Source organism: Microtus pennsylvanicus, chromosome 12, assembly GCF_037038515.1.
Source record: "Microtus pennsylvanicus isolate mMicPen1 chromosome 12, mMicPen1.hap1, whole genome shotgun sequence".
In the NCBI taxonomy this organism is placed as follows: Eukaryota; Metazoa; Chordata; class Mammalia; order Rodentia; family Cricetidae; genus Microtus; species Microtus pennsylvanicus.
Window position 1 is genome coordinate 15991894 of NC_134590.1, and position 14834 is coordinate 16006727.

General features: G+C 41.0%; 1 protein-coding gene across 6 annotated transcripts in view; it reads right to left on the reverse strand.

Annotated features, from left to right (window-relative positions):
• Positions 1–14834, reverse strand: part of Slc4a4 (solute carrier family 4 member 4) — a 419959-nt gene that overhangs the window by 68003 nt on the left and 337122 nt on the right. For all 6 annotated transcript variants that reach the window (XM_075944451.1, XM_075944453.1, XM_075944452.1 and 3 more), the window contains one exon: positions 9912–10183. In XM_075944451.1, the coding sequence (XP_075800566.1) occupies positions 9912–10183 (272 nt within the window). The remainder of the gene's footprint in view (positions 1–9911; positions 10184–14834) is intronic.

The following is a 14834-nucleotide window of genomic DNA, read 5'->3' on the forward strand; positions in this document are numbered from 1 at the left end:
CCTCTGGAATGGTGGAATGCAGGCTGTCAGAATAGATACTTTTAAGGTGTGTCTGCCATTTTTCAATCTTTTAAGCCAGCCTTTCCTTTTTAGTGCTTATGGAGAGGTCTCGAAACAGAACCAGGAGATAGAGAGACTTCACCTGCAGGAGGGGGCACGGGTCAGTGTTGGCATACCTCTTACACAAGGTAACCAACCCTCTTTAATTTCCAGAGAACAAATGCCAATGCTCCACATGGTCCGTCTTTATATACTAGCAGGAATTACAGAATAGGAAGATGTACATGCTCACTTGAGGCCAGGTAGTCCAATGTGAGCAACAACTGGTAACTTCAGACAGGACTGGCTATGGTGTTACACAATCACAGACAAGAGGCCTAAATTTTAACTGTGCCAGATTTTGAACACGGGGCTCTAAAACTCCTTCCACTAACCCTGGTCTTGAGGAAGTTACATCACTATTCCAAATCACAGATCTTTCATTTGTGGAACAGAATTTGGATCCAATTACCCCGTAAGGTGACGAGGCAGAATACATGATGCACTGTAGGCAAAATTGCTAGCCTGATGTCACAGTTAAGTAAATGGTGCAAGGTTACTACTAACTCAATGACCCGGAGAAAGCAGAGCTTGACCTCGAGTGGGGGATGTCAGCTACTTCCCAAAGGTGTTTGTGATGATTAAATCTACTGATATTGTGCTATTAAAACAGGTTTACTGAAATCCCCAGGTAAATGTCTTCCATTTGGATGGTGGTGATTAAATATCAGTCTAATCTGACTCTATCACAACAGCTTGTCATGGCTACAATACACGGAGCTGAAAACAAGGAGAACCTTAAGGTTACTCTATAATTACCAGGCTTCGATGGTTTATTCCACTCTAAGCCTTCTCATTGCCTTAAGGAAATGAAGCAAGTGGGAAAGAGATATAAGATAAAACTGGATCTCCTAGCTCTAGGAGCACGACATTATTTCAAGGTTCTAGCTAACTTGATTATACCACCTCTCTTAATACAGCTGAGTCTATACCTTAAATATGCAGGTCAGCAAAAGAACAAAAACAGCTTTTGTAGATCACGGCAAAGCAAATCAGGATGATTCTATAAGAAAGAGCTATGAGTTACCACTCTCTCAGCCCTAAATCTAAAAACAAAGTTGTATAGTTTTTGAAATTTGTTGGTTCTTACTGCTTTCATTTCCCTAAGAACTTGTTTACCAAACCCCATGCTTGAGATTTTCTGTGAGTAGCAAGTTACTTAGTTCGTCTTCAGCCACTGACATTCTTCCCACAAGTTTGCCCAAGACGCTGTGCTGTGTGTTAAAGAGTGGGAAGTTAGAGTGGACGGACAGGTGGAATGTGCTTAGCCATTGTTTCCACAAAAATATCTCCTCCATATCCACCTATCAACACGTTCCCAATGTGCCACAGACATTATTCCAAGGGAAGTCATCCGAATACAAGCTTTATATAAATGCAAAGCTAGAGAATATTTCCAGGTCCTGTGATAATCCAAATCCACTCCTTGCCCATTTCCGATCTCTAGAAGCATCATGGGAAGCTGCTGAAATGTGGGTTAGAACAGTGAAAGGAGATTGAGCTGGAAGTGTTTCCGGCATGTGTGGCTTTCTCAAGAGCCACCATGAACGCGAGTGACAAAACACCAACTGTGCTAAATGAAGGAAGGTCTCAAGGACAAGCGTGAGGAACAGCACAGCGCAACACACACTTTCAAGTTTTGCTATTACTTTATGATTTAAACTGACTTCATAAAAAAAGGAATGACCTACTATAAAAGGGGAATTGCATTTAATTTGGCACCATTCATAAAGGATGTTATGACCATGTCACATTTCCTCATTTTCTATAACTTGGCTTTATAATTATGAAACACATATTGACTACCCCACTGGGTCACAGGATTTACATTGAGCCCAGTATTTCTTCTCAATGGTGTTAACTTATCATAGTATCTACCTATTAGGCAAGAGAAAAACTATGTACAAAGAAATGACAATGAAATACTATCTTAATGACAACAGCTTCATAGCATTCGGATGTCTCTCCGTGCTTAAATAAAAGGTGAGGCACTGCTAATTCAGTCACTTGGCTTGGCCTTAAGTGTCCACACCAGGAGAAAGGCCATCGTTTACTCTGAGAGATTACAGACAACTGTTCAATGTCTGGAAGAGAATAATCTTCACTTAATCGCTCATCCATTATTAAGCACGTTCTCTGTGCAACGGTTAACAACTAATCAATAAAATATAACCCCTCTGTTAACGACACGGTGTCTGCCCCTGAGGCCATTTTTCTTACTTTTATAATTTATTGTTTTTAGCAGGGCTTCTTTCTCTCCCAGATAAAGGACCAACACCTGGCCAGAAAATTCATTTTGACCTTTCTAAACTATTAACACACCCTGAAGCATGTGTTTATCACAACCTTTACACGTTTTACAAATGAACAGAGGGACAAGAGCAAAAATTGATTTCTAAAGTCTGGGTCAAAGGAAATTGAACCTCCAGCCATATGAAAATAATTAACACTATTTATAATAAAATAAACATATTATTATGATCAGAACATACTGCTGAAAATTTTTTTCAACAAATATATAGTTGTGTGTGTGTGTGTTCTATATCTTTACAAGGAACATAATTCTTAGAAATCGATGAAGTAGACTCCCAGTACAATTCTGATGATGGATAAAGAAGAAATGTTAGGGGAGAAATAAAGTTGAGTTTAAGGAAAAGTGGCCATGTCTGTTTCCAACTTAAAAGGTCCTAGCACTCTTGAATCTATGAATTACATAGATTCTCTTGAGATGAACTGAACACCTTCCTCTTAATGCTAGGATTAGCATTCCTTCCTCCTTCATGACTATGGATATAGTACACAATAAGGCTCCGGACTCAGTGGAATACTAATAAACACTCTACATGTGCTAAACTAAGCCAAGAGTCCTTCCCTTAGACACAGGTGCAAGTGTTTCCTGATTGTCTACAATAGCACACTGGTTATTAATGAGTCTCCGGGCTCTGCTTGCAGTGAAAGTTTAATGGTACCGAAAGGAAATGTGTAAACGAGTGGGGCTTTTCTTGTAAGACAATAAGAATTATGGGGAAAAAAGAGACAAATTTTGATACGGTATTGACATACCAAGCAGTTATAGATACATTATGCCATTAAATGTCAATAACAAACCCCCAGTCACAATATGAATGCATTTCACAGATTACAGAGCAAGGAACTTAATTAATTAGTCTATCTTGTGGCCATACTGCTACACGGTGTCCAAGGTCAAAGTTCAGATTTTACTCCAAGGCACATGTAGCCTACGTTACAGCTCACGGATGACTTTCTGCCCAGGGAGCCTGGTAATGAGAGAAGATGTGGTGAGCTGCTTCCAACTTGACGTTTTTGTTTTTACACTGGGCTTCTGAATTATTGTCTTTCTTACATACTTCTGCTAGGCAGCCAACAAGGTATCGTGCAAAATAGATCTATTGTCTCTACATTCATCAGCATCTATCCCATGTCTGAGAAAAAAGGATGTTAGCATACAAGTCATGTGTCTACACATGAATGTCAAACTTTCTGGATAATTTTCCTTCTTAATTCTTCAGTGAATTGAGACCTACTTGAGTTACCAATCAGTAGCAGAAGCTAAAAGAGAGGAACAAGGGATCATGAAGAAAAGGACAGTCAGGAGGTGATGAGATTTTATAGAAACTTGTAGGAACAAGAAAGATCAGGAAGGGTAATTAGAGATGACAGCTCAGAAGTCTAAAGCACTCGCTGGTTTTGCACAGGACCCAGATTTCTCAGCAACCCCATGGTGACTATCAGCTGTCTGTGACTCTAATTCCAGAGGACCCAAAGCCTCTGGAGGTATTAGGTACACATGTAGTTCACATATATACAGGCAGATAAAACATCTACAAGTCAAATAAAAATGAAGAAATCTTTAAAAAATAATCAAGAAGGAAAAAAGGAGAGAGAATTGTTTCAAAAAGACAAAACTGGACACATGTGGTATGAAACTGCAGAGGTGGAGATACTGGGGATTAATAGTTAAAGCAAGAACGGGGCAGAAGGATGTGGAGAAGGAAGGAAGAGAGGTGATTTAGACAAAACTCAAGATTCATGAAGAAATCTTGGGAAAACACTCTAGTTTGTAAGTTAATGCAAAAAAATAAAGATGACACACATCTTTAGCCTCAGCACTTGGGAGACAGATGCATGTGTATCTCTGAGTTCAAGGCCAGCTTGGTCTACAAGGAGAGATCCAGGACAGCCAGGGCTACATGGAGAAACCCTGTCACAAAAGAAAAAATTAAACTAAGAAAAAACACATTTTAAAAAAGAAGAGGAGATTGAACAGAGGTACCTTGTGTGTGTGGGTACACAGCACTGCTCCAAGAGGACCTGGATTATTCAACAAAAATCTCAATGCCAGACATAGATTACTGTCATACAAATTCTTAGTCAGAGAGGCCACAACGGCACCCAGAAAACACAGGCTAATGCATTGCTCTTGGTTGCCCATAACTAGGTTGTAAGAGCCTATTTCTGAAGACATTGAAGGACATAGAGAAACCAGTCTAGGTATTATGGGGAACTCTCTCTCTCTGCTGACTAACTTTGACTGTCACGGGGGGGGGGTGCTATTCAGGCTGCGGGGATCAGATATCAGTGACCACAGCCAGTACTGAACCCTGCATGTTAAAATACAGATACACCAGGAAAGATATCACCACCAGGGCAACAGTGGTTTGTCTGTTAGTGGGAATAACCAACTGCTTTCCTATTGGGTTTGAGGCCTGCCCCTATAGGAAGGAAATCATGCCTGGTAGGAAACGCATGGCTGGGAAGTCACAGGTACAGGGGGAAATCTCCTGTTATTGTTTTGCTAAATGGTCTTGTTGTCAAACTCCCTCTAAAATATTTATGCATATATCCATAGATTAGTACTATTCTCCCTTTGGTTAAAGAAGCTTCTTTGTGCGATGGGCAGTGTGTAATGAAGTGACTCATCACTCGCCCAGGCACTGAGAAAAGGGGACTGTGGATGCTCAGCCGCGAATGAGATGTGTACTCTACCCTTCTGATGCTATTCTTCCCCAAGGCCCCACGGGAAACACTGTGGAAGAGGAAAATTTAAAGACTCTAAGAACCTGAGGATGGGCAGGAGCACTCTGAAATGTCTGTTGGGTGTGACATCACTGGTCCACACAACAACTGATAGCAGCCATGGCCGCTGCACAAGACGCGAGCCAGTCAGCATTCCAGCATGGATGAAGAAGAAGCTCACAAGACCCCAGACAAGAGCAGAAGAGCTGCTGGCAGCGGTTGGCTCCATTCTCTTCCAGGATGTGGCCACTGGTAGGCTGCCCACACTCCAGTGGAGGGCTCTATAACACACGCGTGTGAATGGCACTGACTGAACTCAATAGGCTATGTTTTCCAAAGAGAAAGGAGGACAAGAAGTTGGCAGAGGGACTCCGGAGAGTCTCAAAGGAGATGCAGCAGGGAAGCGTGTGGACACGCTCAAAATGTGCTATGAAGTTCTCAAAGAATAAAGAATAATACATGTCTGCACTATTAAAACATGAAGACATTTCAAGGGCTATAATATACTATGGATGTGAATACAATCCTCCTAGTGATTAGTGTGGCTATAATACATTATGGACATGAACACAGCCCTCTTCGTGATTCGTGACCCCTATTTCCAGTTTGTTCTCTGTTTGCAGGATCACGGCTCCATCTGGGCAGTTGCTGGCTCGTTGATGCACACGGCCCCAGTGGTGAAAAACAAGCCATCTGCCAGTTTAAATATTATTGACTCATTGACTGAATTCTTTTACTAGGAGTGCATGTTGTGATGAAAGACCAGCCTTTTGTTGTTCTTAGAGCCCTTCCTTGAGTTGGACGTGCAGCGCTCCTTTGCACTGTTTCATTTTGTTCTGCAGAAGTAATACATTTATGATGAGTCTCTGCAGTTCGCTGTCACGACAAAGGTTAGAGGGGAGTGCTGTGTAGGAACTATCCAGTCATTTGCTTGCTTTTCTTCTTTTCTTTTTCATTTTTCTTTTCTTTCTTTTTTTTTATTTTTAAAATCAGGGTATCACTGTGTAGCTCTGGCTGGCCTGGAACTCACTATATAGACCAGACTGGGCCTGAACACACAGATCCATTGTCTGTACCTCCCAAGTGCAGGTATTAAATGCATGTGCCACCATGCACTACCTATAGTCATTAACTTTATAGAGATTAAAAAAAAATATGAATCTTAACAAAAATGCAAACATCCTGTGGTAGTTTGAACAAGAAAGGCCCCCTCAGCTTATGTATTTGAAGGCTTAGTCAGGAGGCGGTACTATTTGAAAAGGATGAAGAGGTGTGGCCTTGTTGGAGGAAGTGTGTTACTGGGGATGAGCTTTGGGGTTTCCAAAGCTCATGTCAAGCCCAGAATCTCTCTTGGCCTACACATCAGGATGCATCGTTTACTTCTTCATCACCGCACCTGCCTGCCGCCATCCTCCCTGCCATGATGCTAATGGACTAGACCTCTGAAACTGTAAGCCAGCCTTCAATTAAATGCTTTCTCTACGAGAGTCGCCTTTGTCGTGATGTCTCTTCACAACAATAGGGCAGTGATTAAGACATATCTACATGTTGTTTTCCAAAACACAAGCAAGGCTCAGAAACGTTCAGTTCCTGTTATAAATTTCAAGACTGATGCTTTGCACAGCCTGGACTTTGCACACACAGATAAAAAAGGAAGTGAAAACTCTGTTGTCCATAACTGCGTTGCATATGTAAAACTGGCTCAGCCCTAAGTGCCATCTTTTCATACAAAGACACCTCCTGGCAGTCAAAACTTCATGGAAAACTGCGTCCTGTCTCTCTACCCCATCTCTCTTCCCTTCCTCTCTTTCTCCTTCTGTCTCTCATTCCCTATCTGTCTTTGTCTGTTTCTTTCAACATGAACACACTCAGTGATGCCTTCCTTTGTCCGGTATTAACTTGTCTGCAGGCATCCCATGAAAAGAAATGAATGGAAGTTTCCATTAGTGATGGGTAGGATGGGGCCAGCACCTGATCTATCTTTTGTGTGTGACAGGTGTGCAGACAAATCCCTCAGCCACCTTCACAAACACCTCACACCTCAAAACAGCTGAGTGGCAATTATTTTCCTTTAGAAAATTTTGCTGAATGATCACCCAGACTCGGGTAATAAGTCACCATGCAGACTTTTGCATAAATACATATATGTATGTATATACACATAAATAAATAAAATGGAAATTTCAAAATCCCATTATCAATATGCCTGTGAGTTCCTTTTCTCCTTCCTTCCTTCTTTCCTTCCTTCCTTCCTTCCTTCCTTCCTTCCTCCCTCCCTCCCTCTTTACCTCCCTCCCTTCCTTCCTCCCTCCCCCCAAGTATTGAGAATTGAACCCAAGGCCATGCATGCACGAGGCAAGCATCTGACCTACTGAGTAATGTCCATAGTCCCTGAATCCAGTATTTTCACTGTCCATACTGCCCTCAAGCTCAGACTAGTGGTCTCCATCGGTTTTAAACATTCTCTCTCCCAAGAAGAGCCCCCACATAGCTGCATTTCTCTGGGGTAGGAACAGGTGCAATTATTTTAATACTTGTCACAACTCACAAGCCACTTTAGGGCTTTGATTTGGAGACAGATTCTTACTCTGTAGGCCATCTTGGAACTACGTAACCCAGAATGTCATTGAACTTGTGGCAACACATTTGCCTCAACCTCTTGGTTGTCAACTTGATTACATCCAGAATTAACAAAAATCCAACTAGTTGGGTACACCATGAGGGATTTTTCTTAATTAATTCATTTGAGCAGGGAGACCCACAATTAATTAATATCTTTTGAGGTGGGAAGATTCACATTTAATCTGGGCCACATCTTCTGGTGGCAGCCTCATGGAAGAACATGGAAGAAGGAAGCTCTTGACCTTTGTCTGTTTGCCCTCGAACTCACTGCCAAGTTTATTCCCTCACTGGCATGGGAGCCTACTTCTTAGGGATTTCAGTGTTTAGTGAAGACCAGTTGAGACACAGAGCCTCATGGACTGAATAACTACTGGCCTTTCCATTGGTAGACAGCCATTGTTGGACTAACTAGACCATTATAATAAGTCCCATATACATGTATAATGTATTAACATATTATAAACATAATGTGTATATAATGAATATATAAATATATATAATGACTATATGTCAGTTCTGTTTCTCTAGAGAATCCTGAGCAATACACAGGCACACACCACCATGTCTGACACAAGTCACATTTTAATCTGTGGGATATCTGTGCACTACCCCTTAAAGCCTATTAAAGCTCTGCAATAGTTAAGTTCATCTCAATAATGAAATCTCAATCTTACAATTCTCTACCTTACTCTTAAGTACGGGTTTGACATTAATGCATGTTTATCATCCTTCAACTCGACCAGAAGAGTTGTGGATGTGAAGTCCTAGATACCCACTGTTCTCATCAGTATCATGACTAATGGCCCCTAAGGGGCTCCTCTCTTTTTTTGCCACCCAAATGGATATCAGTGTTCCCAGGGTATCTGTCCCCTCTACCTGTGAGGAGGGGAGAATGAGTTATAACACCAGTATATCTGGGAGCAATCTCAAAAAGCCTCTCATAAGCACAACAAACCTTTTACTTTCATATCCATATTCATTTTGTATCTGGTCTATAGAGAAATCCCATTTCCTTTACCATAAATATGAAAATTCTTAGTCTCAGAATCCAGAAGTAAAAGTGGATTCCATAAATATGCCTCATATTTATGTCCTGAGCTTATCTCATCCCAGGATTCTGTTGGACTCAATTCACTAGGCTTTATCCAAAAATCGTGAAATGCGTATCAATTTTTACTTTAGGGAACACCATCCTATAGCTACCTCATGGTATCTATTCATAATACGTTTGTCTTTAAACTGTATAATGCAAACACCTACCCCTTACTCTATTATAGCAAATACACAGCAAATTGCTCAGAGTGAGTCTTTTTCCGTAAGCCTTGTGTTCTATAAAGCAATGTTAAACTATTCTGAAACCTATTTTAATGACTTTGAACACATTTTTATAAAAAAAAAACTGATAATGACTTAAGTTTGGATTGACAGGTATTAAATTATTAAGATGTACAGTCCCATTCCTTGCCCAAGAGTTGCTGTGCACTCTCCTGAGTTAATGACATAAATCTGCCACTAGCATATTACACACACACACACACACACACACACACACACGTGTATGTATGCTCACATGGTCACCTTCCTTCCTTCTTCTTAGCTTCTCTTCCTTACTGACACTGCACAGCCAAGTTAGACTAAAAGGTCCCACTTTATCCTCTAGAGGCCTCCAATCTTAACTTCCTTTTTAAATTTTATGATTCAACTTATAAAAACTCAATTGGTACATTTCCTTCTATAGTTTAAGGTAATTTATTTAAGCATCATTTAAAAGAAGAGATATTCATCACAATCAAGATGCAAGAAAATGTGAACTAGTTCAAAGGAACTAGAAGTTCAGAGGAACTAGAAGTTCCTCTGCTCTTTAGACTCATTATATCCCATGCCTGTGCTCCCCAATTACCTCATAAAACTAAGAATAAAGTACACATCCATTCCTTGTTTGCGGTAATCACAAAGTACTGAGCTGGCTATGTTCCCATCCTCACAATCCTGCTGTCATTTCCTCATTGAATCACATGCTGCAGACACCTCAGATGCCACGTCCAGTACTACGATTCCTCAGGGAAAGCCAGGTCAGACCCTGTCATCAGGAGCATGAGCTCACACCTTCCCACAGAGAGGGTGAGTGCAAGCAGGACGCAAGGTTTCCTTACCCGGGTCCGGCGGCAGGCAAGCACAGGAGAAGTGTGTGTTGTATCCCACTTTGAAGTCTGAGTTGATAGGATAGTAGTCGGCTAGCTTGATCATCTTCTTGAAAGCGTCGTAGATGAAGATGAAGCTAATCAGAGAGGAGAAACCTTCTTCCGTGAAACGAGTGAAGTACTGAACCAAGAAGCTGGCATCAGTGGCCACCAGAAGGAGACACAGGAAGGCCGACCACAGGCCAATCCAAAGACGAAACTCCAAGTAGTCAAAATTATGGTCCCTGGAAAGAAAAACCAAAAAACAGATATTTTGACTATTCCACCAGGAAGCAAGACGAATCTAAAAATCACTATAATACCCAGAGAATGGCTGTTAAAATATCCCTTCAGACACTGCATATAAAGCTCAATTCTATCCAGGAAATAGTAAATTTAAGGATTTGATTTATTTGATATTATTATTCTATCTTTAGGAATGCCTCTAAAAGGTTTTTTTTTGGGGGGGGGGGCTCTTAGAAAGTGCACTTAGTGTTAGAGAATAAAGTTCCACTACTTTTCTCTTTTAAAAAAGTAACTTCTGAGGTAGAAGCTTCCTCCCTGCTAGCTGGCTTTCACAGAACCAAATGGTAACTATGATAAACTTCTGGGAAAGAAAGAATATCCATGCTCTTAGCCAGCTGTGTACCCCAAGAACTACAGAACAAACCTGACAAACAACATAGGCATAGCCGTGCATCAGCGGCCTGACTATCCAGAGGAAACCAATTATTCTCTGATTGGATCTGAGGCCTGCTCTACCAGAGGAACCCCATGCCTGGTACTGTAAATCTGCCAAAAAAGCAAACCCATAGCTGGTGAGGTCACAGATCCTAGATAGGAACTTAACGTTGTTGGGATAGACAGACACAGTGTAAAAATGCCTACTAAACATTTATGTCTATAGACAAATGCTATTCTCACTTTAATCAGAAAAAAACCCTCTTTCTAGTCAATGGCAGTGAAACCGGAGACTCAGGGATTCTCAAGATACTGACGATAAGTGATGACTGATTGATCAGTCCTACAATATTTATAATATTTATAACATCTGTGCAAGGCTGAAGGAATAGTGTAGCAAAGTGGACATAGAGAATATAGACTATAGAAGACAGAAGAAATCTGTGCCATCTTCTGGAGAAGCACAGAAATTACAATTGCCTGCCCACTGTCAGAATTCAAATTCACTTGCCTGCCCACTGTCAAATCCACCAGACTTCAATGGATAATACCAAGCATGTCACACAAACGACCCTGCTTGAACTAGGTAAGTCACAATACACTAAAAAGGGTATCAATCTGGAAAGCGACTTCTAGGGATAAGAAAGGGTTAATGGGGATGGAGGGGCGATAAGAGAGGGGATGGGTGAGTATAACTATAATGCAAATACAAAATTGTTAAAGATTAAGCTTAACTTAAATGGTTTTCTTAAAAAAAGTATTCATGGCGCATACAGAGTAAACTGTTTAAAAGCACTGATATCGGGTGTGTGGGGGGCAACATGAGTTTTACCAGTTAACGATGACAACAGTGTGCTCTAGGCACTCAACTCAGGACCATCTTCTACTAAGGGAGACAACATGATGAACACAGTTTTATTATAAGATGCTAAGTGATTGTGCCATGAGGAAAGGGTAAGTAATTTTGGGAGAGAATGAGGCGGTAGAAAGGAAATAAAGGTATTTGAGAACATCTCTGAAGAAACTCTCCTGACTGAGTAGGGAGAGCCAGGCCAGGGAGAAGAAGAAGAGTTCAAGAGCTAAGCAGTGTGGATAGAGAGAGCATCACCAATAAAGAGGAGACAGGAGTAGAGGCATGGGCTCTTATCAGATCAAGAGAGGCTGCCCTAGCGTGACACAGCCAACCAGTACAGCTTCTCATGTGAGTGCCCACAGACAGGATATCCTCTTACCATAACTGGGTGTGTCTGCCCTGTCCTTCCTGGGCTTGTTCCATAAAAGACTTAGAATAATAGTTCATCAACATCTGACTAGGCTACTAGCTTTCAATTCCCGTCCCACTTCTTTAAAATCAAGACCAATAGAAAATGATGGGTCAAGTGTTGACATTTTATGACTGCATACTGATTATCTTTAAATTATGTAGAGAGTGGGTGTTTTTAGTGATCACTAACTCATAATTTATTACTGTGGAATAACCCTTCTGTACACTGTGAAGATGTGTTGTTCTCATTGGGAATAAAAAGGTGATTGGCTGATGGCTAGGCAGGACAAGGTTAGGTGGGAGAACCATACTAAGAGAATGTGCAGAAGAAGGAGGAGGAGTCTGAGGAGGCGCCATGAGATGCAGAGCCAACAGAATTGGAAGTACATACATGAGGTAAACAAGGTTTGGGACATCACATAGATTTATAGAAGTGGGTCAATTTAAGTTATAAGAGCTAGCTATAAACAAGCCTAAGCTATAGGCTGAGCAGTTATAGTTATTATTAAGCCTCTGTGTGGTTATTTAGGGAGTGGCTGGTGGGACAGAAAAGTCTGCCTATAGTTCATCTGTGGTGAGGAAGGGGCTAGAACCCGAGCATCAAGGATCCTGCGTATCTGACATTCTAAGACTTGATTTTCAACAAGGTGTCTGATAACTGCTAGCCACAGTTCTAACATTTTCCTAAAGGCATCAGATCACCTCATTTCCTTCCGTCATCTCAGTTTGAGCAGCTAAATTTTTACCCGATAAAAACCTCTGGGCTGATTAATTATCTGCTATCTATGCTTGCCCTGTACAGAGCCATTTTCCACACCAGAGCTTAAGTGATCGCTTTAAGTGTTAATCATATACCTTCGTTTAAAACCTCACAGTGACTTCCCACTGCTCAGAGGGCAGAATTCTAATCTGCCACTTAGAACAATACTTTGTGCATTTAAAAAACTGCCTAATACATTCCTCTATTGAATGAAAGCATGCCTATAGTTCATATCTTAACTAAGAAGGTGGCTGACAGTGGCCTGTGAGTTACATTATTAAAGAATGTTACATTTTTAAGTTTCTTAGACACTGGTATAGTTAATTTTTTGTCAGCTTGACTGAAATAGAGAGTTCCCAGATAAGTAGTCAGACATCATTCTGTTTCCACAAGTCTGTTTCTGTAGATATTAACATTTAAATTCATGGACTTTGGGTGAATGTGGACAGGCCTCATCCCATTAGGCAACAGAACAGAAAAAAATGGAAATTATGAATGCTTAATATGAAGTTATGTTCTACAGATCATCAGACGTAAGCCACAGAGCGTTACCCTGCCAGTTCTGTGTGTCTATATCTCTACTGCTGAATGCACATCTGTGCGAGATAAGCAGGCTCCCGCAGAAAAAAAACGTGCCCTAAAAATTGAGATAATTCATATTATCCTGTGAGTCAGCCAAAAAACAAGAGTAAAGAAATATTTTACTGCTGTGTGAGCCAACAGGTGTTTTTCTTAAAAGTTTAAAACAACTATCTAGCTTTGCGACCCTAAGAAGATGAAAACTAGAACCATCTTTTATTGTTCACTTGGTTTATGCTTTGTTTTCGAAAAAGAGGCTCACTCAATAGTTCAGGCTTGCCTGGAACTCAGTACATAACCCGCGCTGGTGGTTAAGTCACAGCACTTCTTCTGCCTCGGTCTCCCATAGACTGAGATTACAGGCGTGCACCACCATGCCCAGATTGGAAACTAAAGCCCTCCAGATTTGTCCCAAGGATGCTAGAGGGAGTTACAGAATTGGTGTTTGCAGAAGAGGATAAGATACAAATCCAGTCATTGTTAGCAGTTAAAACATTATGAGTTTGAACAGAAAGAAAAAAAATGCATAGACTCTAAAGAGTAGACACCAAACTCGCTATTCTAAGAGACTTTCAAACTGCCAAGGTAAGTGCGAATGACTCAGATGAGATCACTAACTAACACAATGCAATGTTTAAATTTTCAAGAAGAAACAGGAGAGGAGAATCCCACGAGTCTATCAGGTGGCAATCTGTAACAACCACCCCTTGATCCTGCTACACAAGGACTCGCCTACACTCCTGGAAGGGAAAATTGTGTTGCAGAAAAACTAGGCAAAATGAACCAATAGCTGCTTAGCTGAACAGCCATGTTGATTCTTTAGTGTACTGACGAGGAGGTGGAGGTTGTAGCACAGCCCTCCCGAGACATGCTGGGAAGGTCCTTTGCACAGAGCAGCTCAGAAGCCTGAGAGTGTGGGTCACATTGGCTTTGGGAAACAGTGAGCCACAAGGCCAGACTAGCATTACTGCTCTAACAGAAGCAGATGAACAAATTCGCTGCACGGGGAATAAAAGGAACATTTGCCACATAATAGGCAGTGTTGACTTTAAGGCAGTTTTGCAAATGTTTCTCATAGCTACAACTGTTTTCAAGTAAACTGCTTGAGACTGTGTTACAGTACCAATTATGATGAAACAGAAGGGAAAGTGAGAAAGGAACTCGCTTGGTGGAAGGAAATACTCCGAAGCCTACAATGACTAAAACAAACCAAGACACAAACATTTTCTGTAGATTCCGACTCTGACCGCATTTCATCCAATAAATCTCTCCGTAAGGCTCTGCCTGTTTGTTCCTGTTTATAGTGCATGCTTGTTTAATCTTCCCATGAAGCCTTTCTTGTCTCACAAAATGTTTTCTTAAACATATAAAAACTGTTTGACTCTCTCTGTAAACTGACATGAATAAAATTCTTTCCATGTCCTCAGAATTATGACGGAGGAGAAATCTGTAGCAATGATCTACAGAAAACACTATTTTATTAAATAGTTCAACTCCAAGTGCTCAGACGGCCCTCGCTGATGCTATCCACTCACATTTTTTTTTAAGGTATCAAACCCTCACTTGGCTCGTGTAACTTATGATACTTTTCAATGACACACACAGTTTCAAT